Consider the following 22,152-nt stretch of genomic DNA (forward strand, 5'->3'; position numbering starts at 1 on the left):
TTATGATAATTGCTTTAAAGCTACTAAAATATCTAAGATAGTAAATGAAAATGGATCGATAAAAAAATTATACAATTCCTTACATGTTTTCAATTGACCTCTAAAAAATAAATTGCAAGTCAGTATTCTACTATATTCTACTAAATTAATACAATTTAATGAAAATATGAATTTATTTTTATGATTTTTATTGTTAGTATCAAACTCAACTACAAATAGAAAATATCAAAAAATTATGTAAAGCGGGTCTATGTATAACACGATAGAACGAGTTAAAAATTAAAAAAAACTATTACACGTAACGGAACGAGATGAATTTAAAATTACACTAATTAAACTAAACCCGCTCCACCCCAACCCATCCCTCATCACCTCATTGCTATATTAACTTGAAAGTGATCATCATATATCTCTATTCAAAATTTGTGTGTTTTTATTTAGCTGCGTTTAGAAATTGAGTTTCATTATTTTCATATAATAATATTGAGATTTTTTCAGTGTAAGAAATGTTCATACATGTATAAGTTCATGTTTTTTTTTAACTCTTAAGATTTTAGACTATGCAATAATTAGATATCAAGTGTCATTTTATAAATCGAGGTCTAGAAAAATTATAATATTAATACATATATAAATTTTACTTCTATATTGTTAAGTATTATTTGTATATATGCTTGCGTAGCGCGGTTCGTTGATAAAAGTAATCGTACATTGAATTTATTGAGAATTTAAAATTCTTACTTATTATAAGATATTATTTTAAAGTTATTGGAAAAATATTAACATTTATCATCTTAATATGTTATAATAGAATATTCATGGAGTCAATTTCTTAAATGGTCACCCAAGTTAAAGAATTGTCTTGAAATATCATTTATGTTTCGATCAAAATATTATCCAATTATTACTATTTTCCTCCAAATATACTTGACACTTCAAAAACATCACTCTCTCCTAGTTGGCATGACATGTCATTAAAGTCTTTTTTTAATAATAAACTAATTTAATTCATTAAACTCATTAACTGAAATAATGATCATATTATTTTTAATTTTTTTATTAATTTATTAAGAATAAATTTTCATACTTAAAATCTTTTATCAAAATTAAACTTTTAATTTTTTGTGTTATGCAGAATACGTTTTTAAAACGTACTATTATCTTATCAACTTTGAATACTTATAAATACATACATTCAAAAAAAAATTGATATACAAATCACTCATGAACGCTCATTTACTTCAACTAAACATAAATTGTATAATGAATCAATAATATTGAAGGTCGATTAATTATTAAAAAAATAATTATTTGGGTGCTTTGAAATCTATATATACTTACAATACCTTTTTTAAAAAGAAAATAATAAGTGAACAATATTTATAGAAAATAAAATTTTAATATTTATTTATCAGTATATTAATCTCATATAATATGTATATTATTGAATTAAATTAGGAAATTCAATTAATTATTAGTTTATTGATGTTTAATTGTATGAAAAGTGATATAAAATAAAAGAATAAAAATAAAAATAAAATAAAAAAAGTTAAATAATAATTTTCTCTTTCTTAGCAATTTTTTTTATCAATCTTACAAATTTATCTAAATACTTTTATAAAACAAATTGCTTAAAATTTTCAAATAATTTAGTTAGGAATTTTAAAATTATTAGGCAATAAGTGCACACAGAGATAATTTTATTGAATTTTGTTTGGTGACAATATATAAAGTTACTAGACTTTTTAAATTATTTTTCTTATAATCTTCATAAATTCTCATGTAATTTATATATATTTATTTTGTAGAGACATAAGTTTGATGAATTAAATAGGTCTATTACTTTTTAAAATGATGATTTAGCGATAGGGCATATCAACTAGAATTTAAGGATACTTTTGAGGTATTTGGTATTTCTAATGGATAAAAAATATAATATTATTCACTTTCTTTTTTTTTTCAAAAAAAAAAAACATCGGAAGCATGAATTGCAAAATACACAATTAATATTATTGTAATAGTTAATTGACCTTTAATATTATTATTTTATTACTACAACTTGTGATTAATTGATGTAAACTAGCGTTCATGAGTGATTTGTATATCTATTTTTTTTGAATTTATGTGTTTATAAGTATTCAAAATTGATGAAATTATAATACATTTTTAAAATGTATTCTTCATAACATAAAAAAATAAAAAGTTTAATTATGATAAAAGATTTTAAGTATGAAATTTTATTCTTAATAAACTAATAAAAATCTTTAAGAATAATATGATCATCATTTTAGTTAAATGGGTTCAATGAATGAAATTAGTGACATGTCATGCCAACTAGGAGAGAGTGATGGTTTTGAAGTGTCAAGTATATTTGGAGGAAAATAGTAATAGTTGAGTGATATATTGATCCTAAATGAAACATAAATGATATTTCAAGACAATTCTCTTAACTTGGGTGGCCATTTAGGAAATTGACTCAATATTTATGTAAATAAACAATATATAATATTGGTTCATTGTCTAAATTTGACAATAATAAATTTTTATCATCATTTAATTAATTTATTTTTTAAGTTATTTAGAATAACAGACTATCACCACATTAATATTATTCTCTTATTAGAATAATAAAGATATAAGAAAATTTTATAGTTAGATTAAAAATAATATATATATATATATATATATATACTGCACACACAAATTTCATTTATAGTTAAACTAAAAATTTAAATAGGTGATTTAAGTTGATTTTGTTAAAAATCTGGATAAAATGAGAATTAAAAATTTAATACGACATTATTGATCAAAAAATTCGTTAGAGGCAATATACAATTTTTCACATTGATATTCGAAAACGTTGAAGTTACATCATCTCAAAACAAATCAATTCACTAGAATTATAGTCTTTAAAAAAAGTTTTAATATCAATTAATAATTAGTTTGATGACATAAAAAAATTTATTTGCATGTTAAAGTTTTGTCCTCTGTCACCCAAATAGTTTCAAATACCTTGTGAATGCTTTCCTTGCTTTTGAATTATGAATAGTTTTTTTATTATCTTATATAATTACATTCATGTTATCTGCAACACAAATTAGAAGATATAAGAAATAAATTAAATTATGCAAAATAAGAATTTTGGAAGAAGATGGATAATTGTTGTGAGTATTTGATGAGGAAAATGAGGAATGAGAAAGTTACACATATATATAGTTGAGAATTTTATGGTAAGTTAATTTTTATGCGGTGTTATCTTATTTATACAAATATCAATTAGTAGGGAAAAAAGGAAAAAAAACAATACTAAAATACAGTTAGGTTTCACATAAATTTGGATTGCAAATTATTGCATTATTTACAGTTTTCTTTTAATAATTTTAATCTTCTTTTGTTTTTTCTTTTGCCTTTTTATGCAAAACAAATATTCCTAATGTTTATCTACTTATTTTAATGTCGAGTGATATTTCATCTCTTTCAAAAGGTAATTAATTAGGTATTACTTCTGTTGTATTTCTTAAACCTTAAAAGTAATTAGGTTAAGTAAAATTTGTAATTTTAATTTTACTATTCCATATTTAATTTGGTAAAATTATATTTTCCGTATCCTAATTTATGTTGTTAATTTTTTTTCCTTTTAAGTTGTCTAAAAAAATCACATTTTTTATTTCACAATTATTTAGTGGCACCATTCTCATTTTTTTTATGTGACAACTAATTAATCCTACTTAAATTTTATTGCAAAGAAAAACTAACTAATTAAAGTAAATATTAAAATGACTATATAATAAGGATAATTTAGTAAAACATAACAAAAATTTTTCTTATTTCATAAACTTTGTATCAATCAAATAATATTACATAAATTGAGATAAAAAAAAATACTTATTCATTAAAGGGATGGAGCTATAGTAAGACCATCTTCATTTTTTTTTGCAATCCCTTCTTAGGAACTTTTACATTTTTCACTTGTTTAGTGAATTCACCATCTTGAGATTGAAAATTATAGATGAATTGTCTATCATTCGAGCGAATCTCTCCTATCGAAAAATCTTGGATGATTAAGATAGGGGTAAAAATGGAAAACCACAAGTGCAACACTTTTTCAACACATGTATGCCTGGGGATCATCAAATGAAGAATTTGATGCAGAGGAAATCATGTTGCATTGCACGTGCTAGATCTCATAAGTAACTTCTTCTTCTTCCATTCATTTTTAATATTTAATAACAAATCAAATATTTTATTTAATTAAAAATTAAGGGGTTCATTAGAAGTCATTCTCGATACTAAGTACAAGAAAATCCGCGTTTATATTAATTATTATAATCTCAGCCTGACTTATTCAACGTCAAACCTTCAAATAAATTATTGATCTAAAAGTCAACCTTTGTGTATCTCTTTTTTTTTTCTTTTATAGTAGTAGAGTTTTCAGATCCCAACATGCATAATAGTTGTTTGCTGTAAACTTGGTACATTTCTTAGGAAATACTTCCTCTGTTTCTATTTTCAATTTGCCTTTTTTCCGTTGGAATTTCTTTTTCATTCGTTTTTTTTTTTTTGTTGAATTTAGTCCTCTTGAGCTGAGCTCTCTTTAAGGGCGGATTATATACACAATTTTTTTTTATTTTTGCTCTAGCAGAAAGCAGTGCGTACCCACATATTGGTAAGGGTGTTCAATTCATCGAAAAAAAATACCATATATATAAGTAAAATGATATACGAAATGATTAAATAACATATTTTGGACACCCTTAACATAACAAGTTGTTATTTCTTGACACCCTTTGTTAATTCCTGACTCCGCCACTGACAGAAAGTGGAAGGTGCCTTACCTCAGTTATTCATTTTAGAAATGATACACATATTAAAAAATAATTAATAACATAGTAAATTTATCATTTTATCCGTATTAATTATGAAGTAGATAAAAAGTTTTATATTTTTCAAAGTAAAAAGTTGTTTAATTGAGGGTATAATATGTAAAAAAATTGTCCTTTCTTAATTTGTCAAAATGGACAATTAATTAGGGACAACTATAAAAGAAAAAATAGACAAGTAATTAAGGACGAGTGAGTAATAAATAATAGGGGTAATATATATATTATTCTTTAACTTTATTAACTTTAATGTTTTGAAAAATATGTTAGATGATAAATAATATTTACTATCAAAGATAGAATAGACACAAAAGATAAATTCTCTTTTAATTTTCTAAATTAGACAAATATAATAAAATAACTATTTTTAATATAGTGAACATTATTTGACGATAATAATTTCTACCGTTTACCAATGAATTAGGATCAACAAAGAGGGTTCTTTATAATAATTTGCATTTTTTGGAATGAGTAGAAGATTTTTCCCCCCAAAAAATGGAGAGGACGGTTTACGAAAATTTAAATTAAAAAAAAAAAACTAATTAATCTAATATCATATCAATAGCATATTTTCATAAAAAATAGATTGTGGTTAATGATGGTGATGATTGATAGCAGTGATCAAAGATGTGGTGATTGGTGTTTGATGATGATAATTACAAATATATAAAATAATTAATGATGATAGCAATTGACAATAATGATTAATAATGATGGTTGATAACGTTACGTAATTGATGGTGGGGTGATATATAATTATAACGGATGATTGTAGTAGTGAATGATTGTGATAATTGACAACATATAATAATGGCCAATACTAGTAATTGTTTATAGTAATTGGTGATTATTGTAGTTATGGTTGTTAGTAGTTATAATTATTAATTATAGATAGTAATGGTAACTACATAATTCACTACGATTAAATTCTTCAGTGAAAAACATCATAATTAAATTGAGGTCAATTGTATTGTTATAAGTATTAAGACGTTTAAAATTAGATACCAAAATATATATGAAATTTAAACATTTTAATTACTAAAATATAAAATAGGGAAAATGCACAAATATCCCCTAGATTATGATCGAAATTTCAGAAACATCTCTTAACTAAACTAAGGTCCTATTACCCCTTAGGACTTATTTTTTGTAATTTTGTGCACCTTATTTGGATTACGTGACATAAAAATATCTCTCACGCGCTTCAATTGCGTGGAGTCACGGAATGTGCCATGTAAGACAAAAATTATATAAAAATACAAAAAAAATAAGTTCAAAAAATAATAGGACCTTAATTTAGTTAATATATATTTCTAAAATTTCGATCATAATCTAGAAGATACTCGCGTATTTTTTCTAGAAAATAAGATTTATTTGCATGGGCAGATGAATACTAAGCAATTAAGACTACTTATTTTTTCAACATGTGAATATAAAAGAAAAAATTAAAATATCAAAATTTATTTAATACTATATCAACAAAGTATTAATATGGTATTTCACCCCTCAAAGAAAAATAAGAAAAATAAGAAAAATTTGTCTCTTTTCTCTACCTTATATTTTTCTTTTTTTTATTATCTTATAACAAAAAGGATATTGTCAACTGGAAAACATGTATATATTTAAATATATGGCCCCTCCCTAAGAACTACATCTTGTACTGGTCCCTAAACTTTAAAAATCTACCAATGTCATCCCAAGTCTAACCTTCAACCACCTGGTGATAGCACCTAAGAGGCTAACACATCTTGACTCTTGCCATTGTAGGGCACAGAGAGCTACAAAATTTTAATCTTTTTTTTTTCGAAAAAAAATATCACCTTTCAATTTTGCAAAATTGATATTTTTAGAATTATTTTACTTATATAAACACATGTTGAAAAGAGTATTAATTTAGATAGGCAAAGAAAATAATGAATAGTTGAAACATTGCAAAATGTGAAAACATTTTTTGAGAAAATATCTGCACCTGTTTTTAAAAACAAACGCCTAAAATAATGTTAATCTTCGAGTAATTATAGCTATTTATAGTTGAGTTATGCAGGTATTGAATTTTGTATAAGTAATATCACGTTTGGTATAATTGATTAAGGTAAGTATTTCATGTATAAAAATAATACAATATGATCTGTAATTTAGAAATTCGAATAACTAACATATGTATAAGTAATAAGTTATGATATCTCTATGTTTTATTTATGCCGGATAAAAAATAAAATAACTAATATATAAATAATTAAATCTTACTAAATTGATTCCTATATATCTCTCGTAATAATATCTACATAACTTTTACTAGCTATCAAACGACCGTCTTGTTAAACATTCCTAAAATCCTCATGTTCAATTTTTATTAACCTTCTTACATTGTTGATGTGATGTAAGCATAAAAATAAAATAAACAAATAAAACTAAACAAGAGGAGGTCATATTTATGGATTGGTCCCTCAGTTACTAGTTATAGTCTTCTGTTGGAAACAAAAAATAGTTCACGTGGTGTGTTGTGCATCATTTTCGTGAAATTATATGTGAAATAATAATAATAATAATGATATTAGATGGTTAGAGACAAATTTAAGATTTAATAATTTATAATTTTTATATTATTAATTTAAAATAGTTGTTATATTTTGTTTCTATAAAGTTAATTTAGCTAATTTTTAAAATTAATTAAATTAAATCAATTCAATGTTTAAAGGTTATATGAAAAGTACGATAGTTACAATCCTACCAACGTCAATATGATAAAAAAATTACATTCTTAAATATAGATCAAAATTTATGTAGTTTGAGTCATTAAAAACGAAATACAACAGACATTTTAAGATGGAAAAAGTATTTATCTGTTAAAATTATATTTCTTTTACTATAAATTATAATTTTGACATAAAAAATATTTTTATTCAATTAAATCCATCCAAATCATGTTGTAAGCAGTCTTCACGTATCAAATTTGATGACGTTTAATTGTCCATGAAGATGTCACAAGATAACGGTTTATACTTTACATTAAAATTTCCTCATAAATTTGTGTTAGGAATATAGGAATTAGGGATTATTTTCTTTTTAATTTTTTAGTTGAGTTAACTTAAAATAATAATAAATTTTATCACTTGAATAAATAATTAGCATTATTTTAATTTAGTACATAAATAACCACAAGTCCGTCTTGGGTAAGATATTCAACTATTGAGTTACTATATTACTTGTACGATCATATATACTTGTGTGAACGTATGGAATATGATTAGTTTCTTTATTTCATTTCTCCGATTGTATTACTATTGTAGTTCCTTTTGATTGTATTATTTTGTAATCAATAGTATCTTCTTTCTTTCTACGATATGCTCTATGGTTTTATTCTTGTATTTGTCAATCTGTTTTTGTAACACTATCCTTGCATCAAAGTCGAAAATAGACTCTCTACCTCACACAAGGTAAGAACTAAGGAGTAAGATTACTTTGTTGGGTATTATTTGTCTGGGTATCTTATTAGGGGTGTACATGACCGATTTGGTTCGGTTTTTCAAATATCAAACCAAATCATTTATGTCGGATTTTTGAATTTATAAACCACACCAAACCACTAAAAATTGGTTTTTCAACTTCGAATTTTTTCGGATTTTTGAGTTTTTTTTGGATTTTTGATTTTTTCGATAAAGTATTCATACAAACATATAATTTACTTGTACTTCAAATATTTCTTTAGCCCTACCAAAATGCAACTACCTAAGTTATTTCTCAAGAAAATAACAAAAAATATGATTTGATTAATGACACTAAAATATTCAACAACAAAAAAATCGCATAAAACAAATATTGCAAATTAATAAGTCAAAATGAAATTGATCATAATTTAAAGTACTAACTCATACTAACATAAGTTTAGTAAATATTAGTTAGATGATTAAATATTAAAAGAAAGTAAAATTAGATCATGTATTTTAATTGTCTAAATCTATGTAAAACTAAAAAATAAATATTTAACATTATTGTCATTCTTAGTGTTGAGTTGATTTTCTTTTTGCATTAGTAATGATTTGATTTTTATTCAAAACTTTATTATAATTACCTACATGTATGGATTATAATCTTTATTAGATCATTAAGAATTCTAACTTACAAACATGAAATAAATTTATTAAAAGATAAAAACTATGAAAAGTATAAGAGATATTTATATCAAAGTAAGTATTTTTACGTATAAAATAAAATTTTAAAATTATATATATAATGTCGGGTTGGTTTTTAGTAGAAACCAAACCAACCCAAATATAGTCGGATTTTTTTCCAACACCAAATCAAGTCAAACCAAACCACTAATCGGGTTTTTTTTCGATTTGACTCGATTTGCGGTTTGGTTCGATTATCGGTTCGGTTTGTACACCCCTATGTCTTACCATGAATAAGTTTTCCTTTTAGGAAAATGTTTTGGAATGTCTAATCCTTTTCTTGTAGGAAAATGTTTAGGATTCTATAAATATAAGTTTGTTTCTTTTAACTTAATTATCATTCACAATGTAGTCATAGATGCTTTGAGAGTTTTGGTTGGGGGGAGAATTTGTGGGACACAAACTTGATACGTTTATCACTTGTGTGAACCTCCCATGTATTCCGAGTGAATTGGTTGAGGCTATTTCTCTCTATATTTTGTACTCTCATGTTTATATAGTGGATTGTTCATCTTCTTTGTGGATGTAGGTCGATTGACCGAACCACGTTAAATCTTTGTGTCATTTGGTATATTTCTTGTTTGTCATCTTACTCATTGCAAACTTTCGCGTTACACCTGCTTATTTTCGATCCTAACATACTTTACTTGCTACCCTTCCAAACCTCACTCATGAAATCTCATGGATATTGTTGCTACCCTTCCAAACCTCACTCATGAAATCTCATGGATATTGTTTAGTCAATTTGTATTGGTGTGGACTATATAGATGTTGCAAAAATGAAGTTTCTTCTATATAGAAAATTTAGTATTGTTGGGTTGAAATGTGGGAAATTTCCAATCATAAGTTTCAGCCCATGGGCTTATCAAAAAGATGTCTACTCTCAAAACTAAAGAATGGGCTTGACCCATATGATAGAAATTCTTCCATCATTGGGCTCTTTAGCCAATTACTCTGTTCCACACTATTGACCATAAAGGTTTGCACATAGGGATAAAACCCACTCCGACTATAGCATATCGTGAAAGAAACACACTGGACAAGTGGGAGTCAAAAGTTCAATATCGCCCATTTGAATCACAGAAGAAATGTTCAGACTATGTTGTCCCAAAATTTCCATCTCCACATCAAAGAACTAATAGGAAGGAAATATATGAAACAAAGTAAGAACATAGTACATATAGAATGCTGTAGTTACAACTTATTGGTAGAAATTGGATCTTAAAACTATAAAAATGATACTTATCAATTATTTGCTTGTTCTTAGTTTCATTTTTCTTAGGAGGAAGTAGGCTAACACCCTATATCCAATAACCATCACCAACATTGCTCCTACTTCAACTCCACTAGAGTCATCAACAGAGCCATACTTTGAATTTCTCAAGGATTTGAACTGAATCTTTAAGAGAAGTCTGTATGTGTGATAGTTAATCGAGATATAACGAACCCATGACATGAATGCTGGAACTTCCTACAATCACAAAATTAATCGAAAGTCAGTCACGTTGATTGATATTGAGTAACTTTTTCTTGTCCTAGTTCATTTATTGTTCCTGATCAACTTCGCGTTCCAAAATAAGTGGTGCAAATTGTAGCTAATAAGTTGTACTTGAAGCAACATGATTCAATTGAATCCCATCCATTGAAAATTGTAATATGCAATGCAAATACTGATAGTTACATCAGTGTTGGTTTATATTTCATCATCCATGTGCTGATAAGACATTATTAATTATTACCTGGACAAAGAATCCTCCAGACAACATGAATGTCATGAGGATAACAGAAGCAAAAGTTGTTGCTTTTTTCACATCCATGAATGCTGCACCTATAGCCAAACCTAAGCCCTGAACATAGTGAACCCTAAATGTCATATTTGAATTACATAATAGAGGAGCAAAATGAGAAGTTCAGCAGTCTACTCAATTACTATGTTTTGTTAAGTGGGTACAAAAGTGTCTTCTAATTTTCAGGTACAATCTTATTAAGTCTAGATTTTCCGTTTGATTTGCTAACTTCATTTGAATGATAATTTCTAATTTTTTTAATAGGAAAATAAATAGCTTAAAGGTATAATCACACATATCAAAAATTGAGTGTTGTACACATATGGTTTGATGCTGAATGATGATCAACTCTCTTTAAAACTCTCTAAGCATAGTTTCCCACAGAAAAGAAACCATGTTATAAACTTTTAAACTATTAATAATAAATTGAAATTGCAGTTGTTTGCTAGCAAAATATATCACATTTTCTTCGACAAATATAGCAACTCCAAGTCTTCTCTAACAGTGATGGATAGTAGTTATAAGCCTATAAATGTAAGTCTGGGTATATCTGAAAGTTTTTAAGGAAGTAGTTACATTTGTAACTACACACACTAAGGATACAAGAAGACTTTAAGTAACGTCGCATTTTCGCTTTTTAATTCTTTAACTTGATGTGTCTTTCTTGGAATATTTTACAAATATTGATATCTAATTACCTTTTGATTGATCAATTTCATGAATTTTTTAGTTGTTGATGACTGTCTGTACATTTAATTGATTATAAATGGATAAGCTTTGGAGACTTATCTAATGTGCAGTAGATCGAAAATATCGAAAGAACACTCGAAAAAAACATCATGTTTTCCTAATAGTTTATTGTATACTTATTCATTTATATTTTTTTATTGATTTTTATTTGGGATACACGTGCAACGCACGTGCTCGGAGACTAGTATATACATATACACGATACTCCTTCAATATCAATTTTTTTGTCTGTTTTTGACTTTACTAAAGACTACTTTTAAATCTTGTGGTCTTAAACTTTTTAAATATATCCTTTAATCTTGTGGTGCTAAACATGTTATGAAAAGTTGAAATTAAAGAGTTATCATAAAAGGAAAGTAAGACAAACAAATTGAAACGGAGGGAGTAATAGCGGAAAAAGAAATCATAGATTCTAACCTGAGCAGCAATTATGCTTAGTAAAATTGTGAGCAGAGTTAAACAAAATGCATTGAATGTCAGCTTCAATCCAACCATAAAATAGACAATCAGCAAGAATGTTACAGGCAACACTAGGTCCAGGAGAAGATCAGTGGTGATTCTGGCTATGAAATAGGCACTAAGCTTGTACATATTCACTGATCTCTCTTTAACCAACATAGCCCTTTCTTGTGGGAATGTGAAGATTGCTGTAAATAGTGGAAAGAAACCCCAAAATACTGAAATAAAGAACAACAACCCTGCCTGCAATGTTTTCCTTAAAAAATTAGTTGAAGGACTATGAAGAAGCAGTTGCGGAGCCACCTTATGCTAAGGAGTGTCTCGCTAAAGAATTAGGTTGAGATTTTACTATTTTTATGAATATATCTTGTATGTTGCTTACTTTTTAATATTTTGACACCCCTTAGTAAAATTTCTGGCTCCGCTACTTGGAAGAAGCATGCTAGTTTAAAGACAAAATGATCCTTGTTGTAAGAAAAACATTACTAGCCTGATCTGAAATTCTTTTAGGGAATGAAGTATCTGAATTCCACCATAGTAAGCCAACAACTATAGCTGTTGCTATGACTTGAGTTATCCGAACACTGCTGAAATACTCGTGGTTTCGCTCCTTGAGACTTCTCCCGAAAAGAATTGTGAACTGTTGGCACCAGGTTGCACCAGAATCTCTTGAATTAGGCCAACTCTGCACTTCAGAATCTTCTTCTATCAGGCCATGCTTCAGGAGTTTTAGTTTCTCTATGTTGGCAACCCTCGACTCATAAGCCCCAACGAAATACTGAAATATTTGGTTTTTAAGTATATATATTATCATAAAGATATAGTTTATCTCACAGATTAAGAAAAGAAGGGTGTACCTCATGAACATCAGCTGGGGAAGGTCCTTCATTTTGCTTTCTGAAATGATGGTGTCCTGGTAAAAGCTTCTCCTCTAGTTCTGAAGGTATAGACTTTTCCGTTATGTTTCCATTCGCAAGATCAATTAGAAACTCTGCTGGATTCATGGCTATAAGGGGAGAACAACCAATTGAAGAGAAATACAGCATTGCCTCAGAGGCTTTGCCAAAATACAGTGAGCTGCCTTGTCCTAATAGAATCAACTTATCGAATCTGCTGAATAATCTACTTGATGGCTGATGTATTGTTGTTACCACTGTCTTTCCAGCCTATCAAAAAATAAGATGATTTATTTAATGAGACTTATAAAAAGATTGTATGAATTGATGAGACTCTTTGATAATGAGTACCCTGGCAATGTTACGTAGCATCTGCATGATCCGAAGTGCTGTGGTTGAATCCAAACCAGATGTTGGTTCATCTAGGAACAGAAGTGATGGATTCAGAAGAATTTCATTTCCAATGCACACTCGTTTTCTTTCGCCTCCTGAAACTCCTCTAACAAATGCCCCACCAATTATAGTGTCTTGACACCTGAAATTAAATTTCAGTGTTCAACTTTGAAAAACATTACAATCTTAGAAGCATGAAGAAAGTTAAGATAGTAACAGTTCGACATAACAAGGCTATCCCGAGTATTCCATTCTTTCTGATGTTTTAGCATGTTTGAGTTCTAGCATGTGATCGAAAAATATTTTTTTCTTTTTATGTGGTATAATCAATAACATTTTAATGAGAAGAGAATTTTTTGGTAATAGAAAATGAAGAAGTTACCTTTCTAGGCCAAGCTCATTTATAACTCCAATAGCTCTCTCTTTCTTCTGCTCTTTAGATAATGTATTAGGTAGACGAAGCAAAGCAGCGTACGTTAAGGTTTCTTTCACAGTGAGATGGGGAAAAACAACATCATCTTGCAGCACAAACCCGATCCTGTTGAGTGATTATCGTGAATGTTACATTTGATCAACTATTTAGGAGAATTTCTATCAGGACTTGTGAATATATATACCTTTGTTTCAACGACTTGTTATATGGCTGGTCATTGAAAGTAATCGTGCCACTATCATTTTTCACCTTTCCACTTAGAAGCTTGAGTAAGGTTGTTTTACCACCACCGGAAGGTCCCATTAACGCGAGAATTTCTCCTGGACAGGCTGAACCACTCACTCCTTGAAGTATGCACTTTTCTGTATCAGAATTCTCCACTCCCTTCAGTGCAACGGTGTACTTCACATCTTGAAACTACAAAACAAGTTGAAAAATTGTGATATGTTCTTACTTATTATATAATATAAAGCAGTAGAATGTTCATAAGAGATGATCCATGCATTAACAACCTTGAGACGTATACGTAAGGTAGGCTCAATCTGAATTCTATTCCAGCTGCATGAATCGTCATCCTCCTGATCCTTCGATTTCAATATATTGTTCTCTGAACAACAAACAAGGGGACTTTTTTCAGAAATCACATTCACATACATAAAAAAGGCAACCTAGCTTCTAGTATATAACTATGTGTTCACTGCCATAATTGTGGCTTCTAATTTTATGTTTCTGATGAGGAAATGGAGGATTGATCGAATGAGAAAATTCCCATTTTCCCTTTTGGAGTCTTACTTATAAGTGCACCTTTTTCATTACCAACATCACTCATCATCTCATCTATGTTAATAAGAAAATGAGAACTAAAAGATCTTGCTAGACACAAAGATTTTCCATGTACTGGTGATTCCTCAGCAGAGTCTAGGCTTCGCATCTTCATTAAGCGCGTCTTAGTCTTTTTATTGCCTTCTATTTTTCGAATGCACAAACTATTCCTGTTTTTTTCAGGTGGGAAAATCTCATCCTCATCGATATTCTGCATGATGACAGCCTCTTCCTTGTCAAGGCTCTTGGAGTGATCTAGTTCTTTCTCCATTTATCGCGGTTGGTTAGACTTCAAACTGTAAACATAAAATGTGTCAGTTTAAACAAAAAAGAACTCTACTCAACATATGTTCAAGACAATCCAGCAGAAAAAGAACTAATATTTGAAGCAAAGAATTAAGAGAAGAACCTTAGGAAGATCTATGCAATTAGAAGGTTTACTGGCTTAAATTTTCTTGTTATTAGTTTATATAGACCCTTTTTTTTGGGGTGACAACATTGAGATCTCATATGGTTGTTTCAATTAATGCATCTTTCAATATCAGGAGAAGAATTGAAACTTTTCAGTACATTTATTGATGTTTCATTTTCACAATGTCTAGAATGTACATTTTGATTGGTCCTTCCATTAGCATAATGAGATGCAGTTGCCCATATTTGGAATTCCCTATAACTAAAGTAAGTCTACAGTGCTTCTATAGAAAAACATCATACATATTGAATTTTGTCATTTCAAAATTTTAACTGAATTATGATACATAAAAGTTTGCCCAAAGCAAGTTTTGTATTGCATTACTATTTCCCAAACCAAGTTGATCAACTGTTTATTGACTTTGGTTGCAATGCACCATCTCCTAGCCCTTTCAGTTGATGTTATTTGACATTATGGACATGTCTATTAGTTCATGGGATGACGCATAGCCCAATTCTTATGCGTCAATAGTTATTTAAATGAGGGTCCATGAGATTTCACTGGATATGTGTTGTCGTACATAAAAGAGTGCAGTCTGGTGCAAATAAACTCCGCCTGATGAAGGACTGAACCACATTTGGTCTATCATCCACAGACTTACCTTAAATTGTTCGACCACTTTGGGTACAGTCTAAATAGCCTTACCTTACACTTCTGCAAGAGGTAGTTTTCCACCGCTTGAATCCATGATCTGTCCTCACACGACAGTAGCTCTTTCCGTTGCACCAAAGCTCTTTGTCCTTACCGTCGGTAGATAGAACTTAAATTGGTAACTTTTTAAAGATGTGACCTATTCAAACTGATCTTCCAAATGCAGAGCCAGAGCCAGAATTTTTAGTTTATGGATTCTGTATAGATTATATGTACATATGAAATGAATATTCTAACACGAATACAGAGTTTGAGCCAAAATTACTAGATTCTGCCAAACGCGTAACCTAACGGTTGGGGAAACATTCACTTGTCTTATCAGCACAAAGATGCTAGCATATAAAAGACAAACGTTAACTATCAGGAAGAGCTTAATTATGCAATGGTTTGGAGTAGACAACTTTTATAATCTTCCTCTACCATAAAAAGACCTTTGGATTGCTGTTTGTTTAACTTCCCAATGTAATCCAGGCCTCACGGGATTACACTGCGTATGTTGTTGCTGTTGTTGATTTGGTGTTTGAAGTTATTTGGATTGTACAACATGTACAATTAATAAGGCATGAAGAGAGTCAGTCACGAGAGGTTGAGGTCATGGACGGTGCCCTTAGAGCTAGGGCAAAGAATAGAGCATGCATAAAAGATTCATTGAGATATGCTCTCATGTCAGGTAGCAGTAGCAATCTATACTTCCTGTTTTCTCAAGGAAATCACTGTTTTTTTTTAATTGTTACTTGTTTTAAAATGATGCCACTATACCTTTTGATCATATAACTGATCTCCTCAAATAAATGAGAATCCCACATGAACACATTTTCCTGTTGGAACTCCAAGTCTTGGTTAATATTCAAATTTGAGTGGCCTATGCAACATACATACTAGACAATAAGGATTAATATATATAGCCAAACCCAACTTGCTTGGAATCGAGCTGTGGTTATTGTTGTTGTATGTAACCAATCATGATGTCCAAGTCCAACTCATCTGATTTGAGTATACTGATTTTTAAAGGATCATAGCATACTTTGTTATGAATTTGTCATGTTATAAGGGGCAGCCTTGGAGAAACAGTAAAGTTTTCTACATGTGACTTATAGGTCACAGTTCGAGCCTTGGAAACAGTAACTAATGCTTGCATTAGGTTAGGTTGTCTGCATCACATTCACACACCTAGGGATGCTACCCTTCCTCGGACCCTAGTACTGTGAGATGCTTTGTGCAACATGCTACTCTATAATCTGCACTATTATTGCCTAGATATTACATAGTAGAAGGATTCAAGATCACATAAATCGACCATTCCCAAGATATTTCTGAAGTTATTCTCTAGCAACTATCTAGTTATCTTCATCTAGTCTCTCAAAGTGGTCCACTTTCTTTAAAATTAAAAGATGGAAGTTAATGAAACCAAAGATGGCACCACATTAAAAGCAAAGGTTGGTGTTCTTCACCATCATGACAGAGAAAGAACTATGTCCTTGTAAGTTCTGAATCATCACATACACATGGTCATCAAGGGATGTTAAATCTGCCTTAAAGCACTGGAAGTGACTGATCAAAGAGCATGCCTAGAACGTACGTGGTGTCCCAAGTTGACACAGGAAGGACATACAAAACCATAAGTACTCTTTGTAAGTCATTTACTCATTTTTTTCACCAAGACAAGGGGCAAGTTCACATTTTTCATTGGCCTTCACTCACAATTTAAGGTGTTTAGATACATAGCAACCTTCAACCATGGTCAGTTACAGAATTTCAAGTTGATAAGTAAAAGTTCCTCAACTACTTCACACTACATGCACTAAAGACTAAAACAATACCAGTTGTTTTCTCAGATGGTCAGTCAACGTATAATTATTATCTTTGAAAGTCACTTTCATTGAAGAAAATTGGAATCAAGAAGTAATAATTAGTCATTAGTCCTATCTTTCTCTAGATAAGGGGCGAGTATGTGCTAGCTTGCACACACTTCAACAATTTCAACGTACTTCGATCTCTACATAATTCTAGTAATATATGTAAGTTTTTCCGAGTATTAAGAACACAAAAATCTGGTTTAACTTTCTATTAAACGAGTTGAACATGAATCTGATGAAACTTTCAGTAACTAGAAAAAAAGATAATGATGAGAGCAAACTGCATACTTCATTATATTCATCATTTCTAGCAAAATGCTTTGGTCTAAAACATTAGTGTCTTATATGTTGCCCCTACCCAAAGAAATATAGGCCCCTGCCCTGATATGTCTTTTTTCTATAACCACCAAAGGATGTGGTGGAATAGATAGATCCTTCCACTTTCAATCAGAAATTTTGAATTTGAGCTCTAAAAATGAAGAAGCCCCTAGTAAGGAGTGCTTTCCTCATTAATGAGTCTTATGCAGAACTGGAACAAGTCTTTTCCCATGAACATTAAGAATCCAACTATATTTTAAAGTAGAACTAAACGTGAGGGTTAACATCAAGGGAGAAGGGCAAGAGACAAGGAAAATGGGCAAGGCCAAGGCAAGGGGCCAAGGTTACCCAAAATTAGCCAAGGCACTGCCCACCATGACCACGACGGTCTTCACAACCTGTGGTGGCCACCACGCCCAGTGGTGCCACCCAGCCTCCCTAATGCTGCCCCAAAAAAAGGCTCCCCTTCACGAGACACTTCACGGCTCGTGGTGAAGACCACGGCGCATGGGGTTGCCTTCACCTTGTGGGGACATTTCAAGGTAGCATAGCTACTGGTCAAGGAACCAAGGGCACCTTCACGGTTCGTGGTGCCCTTGACGGTTCGTAAGGTAGGGCGTGGGGCCTGGAATCTCACTTTAAGGGAGGGTTATTTTAGGTCATTCCTTTTTAGATGAGTATTAAGTGAGGTCGTTCTTCTTTAGTTTTATACACCTATATAAGTCATTTTTAGTCAAAATACACTCATTCACCCCATTATTATTTTCAAAACCCCAAATCAAATCACAAAGTTTATCTTCTTTCAAAAAAAAATCTCTCTCTAGAAAACTCAAGGAAGAAGAAGAGGATCAAGCTAGTTCAACTCTCCATTGTTCAAGCTTGCCACGCTTTATAATCAAGGTATGGTAGTCCTTCATCCATGGATAGTGTTCATCCATGGAGTCTCTTCTACTTTCAATTGCAAAGATAGAAACTCCCCAAAAGCTAGGTTGTGACTCAAAGTCATGAATTCCTTTCAAAAACAATTTTGATGATTTGATTACATTATATTATGATTAGATTGATGATTTATTATAGTTTTATAAAAAAATCTTCCAAGAATCTATGAAATCCTTATATCCCCAATTTATGATTTTGTGATATGGGTGAATTGTAGAAAGAAAAGTATTATGAGGTTATGTTTGTAGTAATTGAACTATTTGAATCATGTTATTATTCATGTCTAATATATTAATTCTAGATGTGTTGATTGAATATGATCTACGGTCCTTGAAGGGCAAAGTATGAGAATTATGTATAATTATGAGATTTATGTATATGCATTAAGAACACTTTGAAAGTAAAATGTATGTGATAATGATGATGTTGTCGTGTTGATTGAAAGGTTATTCTCATGAAACTATGATGAACATAATGTGAAAGGTTTTCTCATATAATGGAGATTCTAGGTTGAAAGACAATTCTCACCTAATCGAATCTAAATGAAGACATAGACGGTGAAAGGTTATTCTCACGCATGAATTCTTTTGGATTGACTGTCTAGTATATCCTTCCATAAGACATGAAGCAAGTTATGATTTAATAAAATATTTTGTGGGAATTATGTTTAACGCCGAGTGGATATTGATATGAGATGAAGCCCTTACGTGAATGGAGCCCGGGTTTCTAGGAGAAATCTCTTGAGATGGATGACCTCACGAGAGTTGAGCCCGGGTATCTAGTAGAAGTCTCTTTGTTCCATAACTACGGGCTCCCGTAGTTTAATTAGCTATTTAATCCACCTAAGCTAAAGTAATAGTTCTAACTTAGGCAAGTCGGACAATTCTTTTAGGTGTGGGTAACACCGGATTCCATGTTAAGCTCACATGGTCTATGTCAGTTAAGGCTAATTCTCACAAAGTCAAGTCTAGTATGAACTATGGATACTTAAAAGAAGTTTTGCTTAGTATGGGTGAGACTATGAGATCGTATTCATGCATTGCACAAGTATGCTTTGAGGATAGTTATGATATGTTCCTCTTATGTCATGGTGATTTATGTAATGAATATGCTTTTGACTATGTGTTAAAAGATGTTTGATGTGAAGACTACTTATAATGATATATGCTTAAATTGGGTTGTTGCTATAAGTTGGTTTTCTGGTTTTGATTGACTAAAAGTGAATGCTCCTTTATCTATGAGAATTAGGCTAAGAATGAGATCAAAAAATGGTAAAACACGAATGAGGACCTAAAGTGACATGCTTAGAATAGGTGGGTTTATGGGGTCTTATCTATGTATTACACAAGTTTGCCTTGAGGTGGCTCATGAAATGTTTCTCTTATGTTATGTAGGACTAAATTTCATTGATTATGCCTATGTATATGATGATATCTCTTATACTCACTAGTTATAATTATTTTCTATCATGTTATAGTCTATGTCTTAGTTTCTTATGCTTATGACTTACGTTTTTTCTCTACTTTCAAGATGATTATTTAACTTAGCAAAGTGCATGCATTCAACTAAAATGTCTCTTTAGCATATTTTCATGGTTTTTATGCATGACTATCATACTTGGTTCATTTTTGTACTAATTCACATTTTCCTATATTTTTTCAAGTGTAGGTTCCGGTTCTGAAAGTGGTCCCTACTGTGGCTAAAGCTTGGTTTGATCATTCCTCCTAGCTTGTTGGTAAGTCCTCATGATTTGAGTATCGATGTTTTGACTTAGTAGTTTCATTCTCGTATTTCCTTTTCGATAAGTTGTATGGGATGTTTCTCTATTTTGATTCAAGTATTGTAATAGATGGCTAATTGAGACAAGTCTAGGATTTTGCTTTGCTTTTATGAAAATCTTTTTAAGACTTGAAATGTGTTTTACTCCATATTGTTCTAATGCTTTATGTTATGATATGCTTAGTGGCTTACATGAATCTTTTGGGGTTCTATGTGTCATGTTACGTCTAGGGGTACCCTGGATCGTGACAGACATGGTGATGCCCGAGTTAGGGACTTGAGTTGATTTTTGAACCATCTTAAAATGAATAAAATACTTATCTAAATAAAAAGAAGTTGGTTCTAAATGATTTCCTCCACTATCCCTATCATTTGAGAAAGGTTTCTTGACATGTTAAGTTTGAGAACTTAATACTATTAGAAAATGCTTGATGAACTGATTAAAACTTTGTGTTGTATGTATTGTGATGTATTCATCCTCATGCCGCATATCATGATTTATGGAGATATGAGATAGTGGAGCTAGAAATATTATCTTTTTTAGAAAGAAAATGTGACATCTTACATATATCTTAACCATGAGTTAGGTGACAAGTTGATGAGATATTGAGATTATGAGATTGGTAAATAGACTACGAGTCCCCTACGAGTCCTTTTTTGGAAGCTTAATATTCGACAAGGTGTATACAACATGTTGTGCTACGACCTTGGTACCACCACATCACCCCATCGTTGCATCGCATTGGCCAATTTTGTTAGGTTATGTAACTTGGTTGTGTGTTGATCTCACTATTATTTGTCCTCTTATATATGTGTTTACTTCATTTCATTTTGTTCTACATAAATTGGTTATGGGACTTTTACACGTGTAGGTGGAAGCATTTATACTTTATTTCTTAATTCTGTTTAGACTCTTAATATTGAGTCGGCCTAATCTACTGAGTACATGTGGATAGTACTCACCTCTTACTTTTATTATCCTTTGATGCAGTATCTAGTTAGGGCGAGTTTCGTAGCAGTTGATTTGATTTAGCAAAGTTTTCTCTTTTAAAGTTGTGGTGAGATCCTGCTTTCTTAGATCGCCATTAGTTTTCATCTACTATCATTTAAAGTCTTTAACTTCCCTTTTGAAGACTTGAGATGTATTTCAGATTTTAGAAATGTATTAGATGCTGTTTCTATTTATGCTACAAAGTTTTGAGGATTCCTTGTTGTTTTTGTATCGTCTGTGACCTGACTTCCTTCTGAGCTCTCGTATGTGTGATTCTTTCAACTTACACACCATTTTGGGGATTTTCTTGGGGTGTGTATCATCATGACCTCGATTTTTGAATCGTGACAAACTAATTTGAAAAAATACTTTAAAATACTTGTTTTAAGCTTAAATGATAAAAATAAATTAAAAGTCAATTCAAAAAAGACTCTTTAAAAAAATTCATTATTTTCATCAAATCTAACAAATATAAATTGTTAAATATTTGATAAATACAAAAAGTGTTATGTTTTGATAAACATAATGGATAAAAATTATAAAATCCATATTTA

At 30.3% G+C, this 22,152-nt stretch overlaps 1 protein-coding gene and 1 long non-coding RNA gene across 2 annotated transcripts; one reads left to right on the plus strand and one right to left on the minus strand.

Annotated features, from left to right (window-relative positions):
- Positions 1-10,188: 10,188 nt before the first annotated feature.
- LOC107017218 (ABC transporter G family member 22-like) lies at positions 10,189-15,073 on the minus strand. The gene is made up of 11 exons (XM_015217488.2): positions 15,002-15,073; positions 14,563-14,888; positions 14,283-14,377; positions 13,955-14,187; positions 13,720-13,875; positions 13,296-13,479; positions 12,906-13,214; positions 12,539-12,826; positions 12,007-12,291; positions 10,792-10,899; positions 10,189-10,523 (listed from the first exon to the last, which is right to left on the minus strand). Exons 2-11 carry the CDS (start codon positions 14,861-14,863, stop codon positions 10,302-10,304), a joined length of 2,181 nt encoding a protein of 726 aa, XP_015072974.1. The 5' UTR covers positions 14,864-14,888; positions 15,002-15,073; the 3' UTR covers positions 10,189-10,301.
- Positions 15,074-18,291: 3,218 nt separating this feature from the next.
- Positions 18,292-21,814, plus strand: LOC107017415. The gene is made up of 3 exons (XR_001456494.2): positions 18,292-18,789; positions 20,497-20,563; positions 21,599-21,814. It is a non-coding gene; the product is annotated as an uncharacterized LOC107017415 (long non-coding RNA).
- The last annotated feature ends 338 nt before the right edge of the window (positions 21,815-22,152 follow it).

Source organism: Solanum pennellii, chromosome 4 (assembly GCF_001406875.1).
Source record: "Solanum pennellii chromosome 4, SPENNV200".
Taxonomy (NCBI): domain Eukaryota; kingdom Viridiplantae; phylum Streptophyta; class Magnoliopsida; order Solanales; family Solanaceae; genus Solanum; species Solanum pennellii.

Bases quoted from the DNA above. Each gene is read 5' to 3' on its own strand.
- LOC107017218 (XM_015217488.2), bottom strand. From the start codon at position 14,863: ATGGAGAAAGAACTAGATCACTCCAAGAGCCTTGACAAGGAAGAGGCT. The intron at 12,827-12,905 runs GTACACCCTTCT...CAAATATTTCAG, and splicing joins CCCCAGCTGATGTTCATGAG to TATTTCGTTGGGGCTTATGA. The intron at 10,524-10,791 runs GTAATAATTAAT...TTGTGATTGTAG, and splicing joins CTGGAGGATTCTTTGTCCAG to GAAGTTCCAGCATTCATGTC.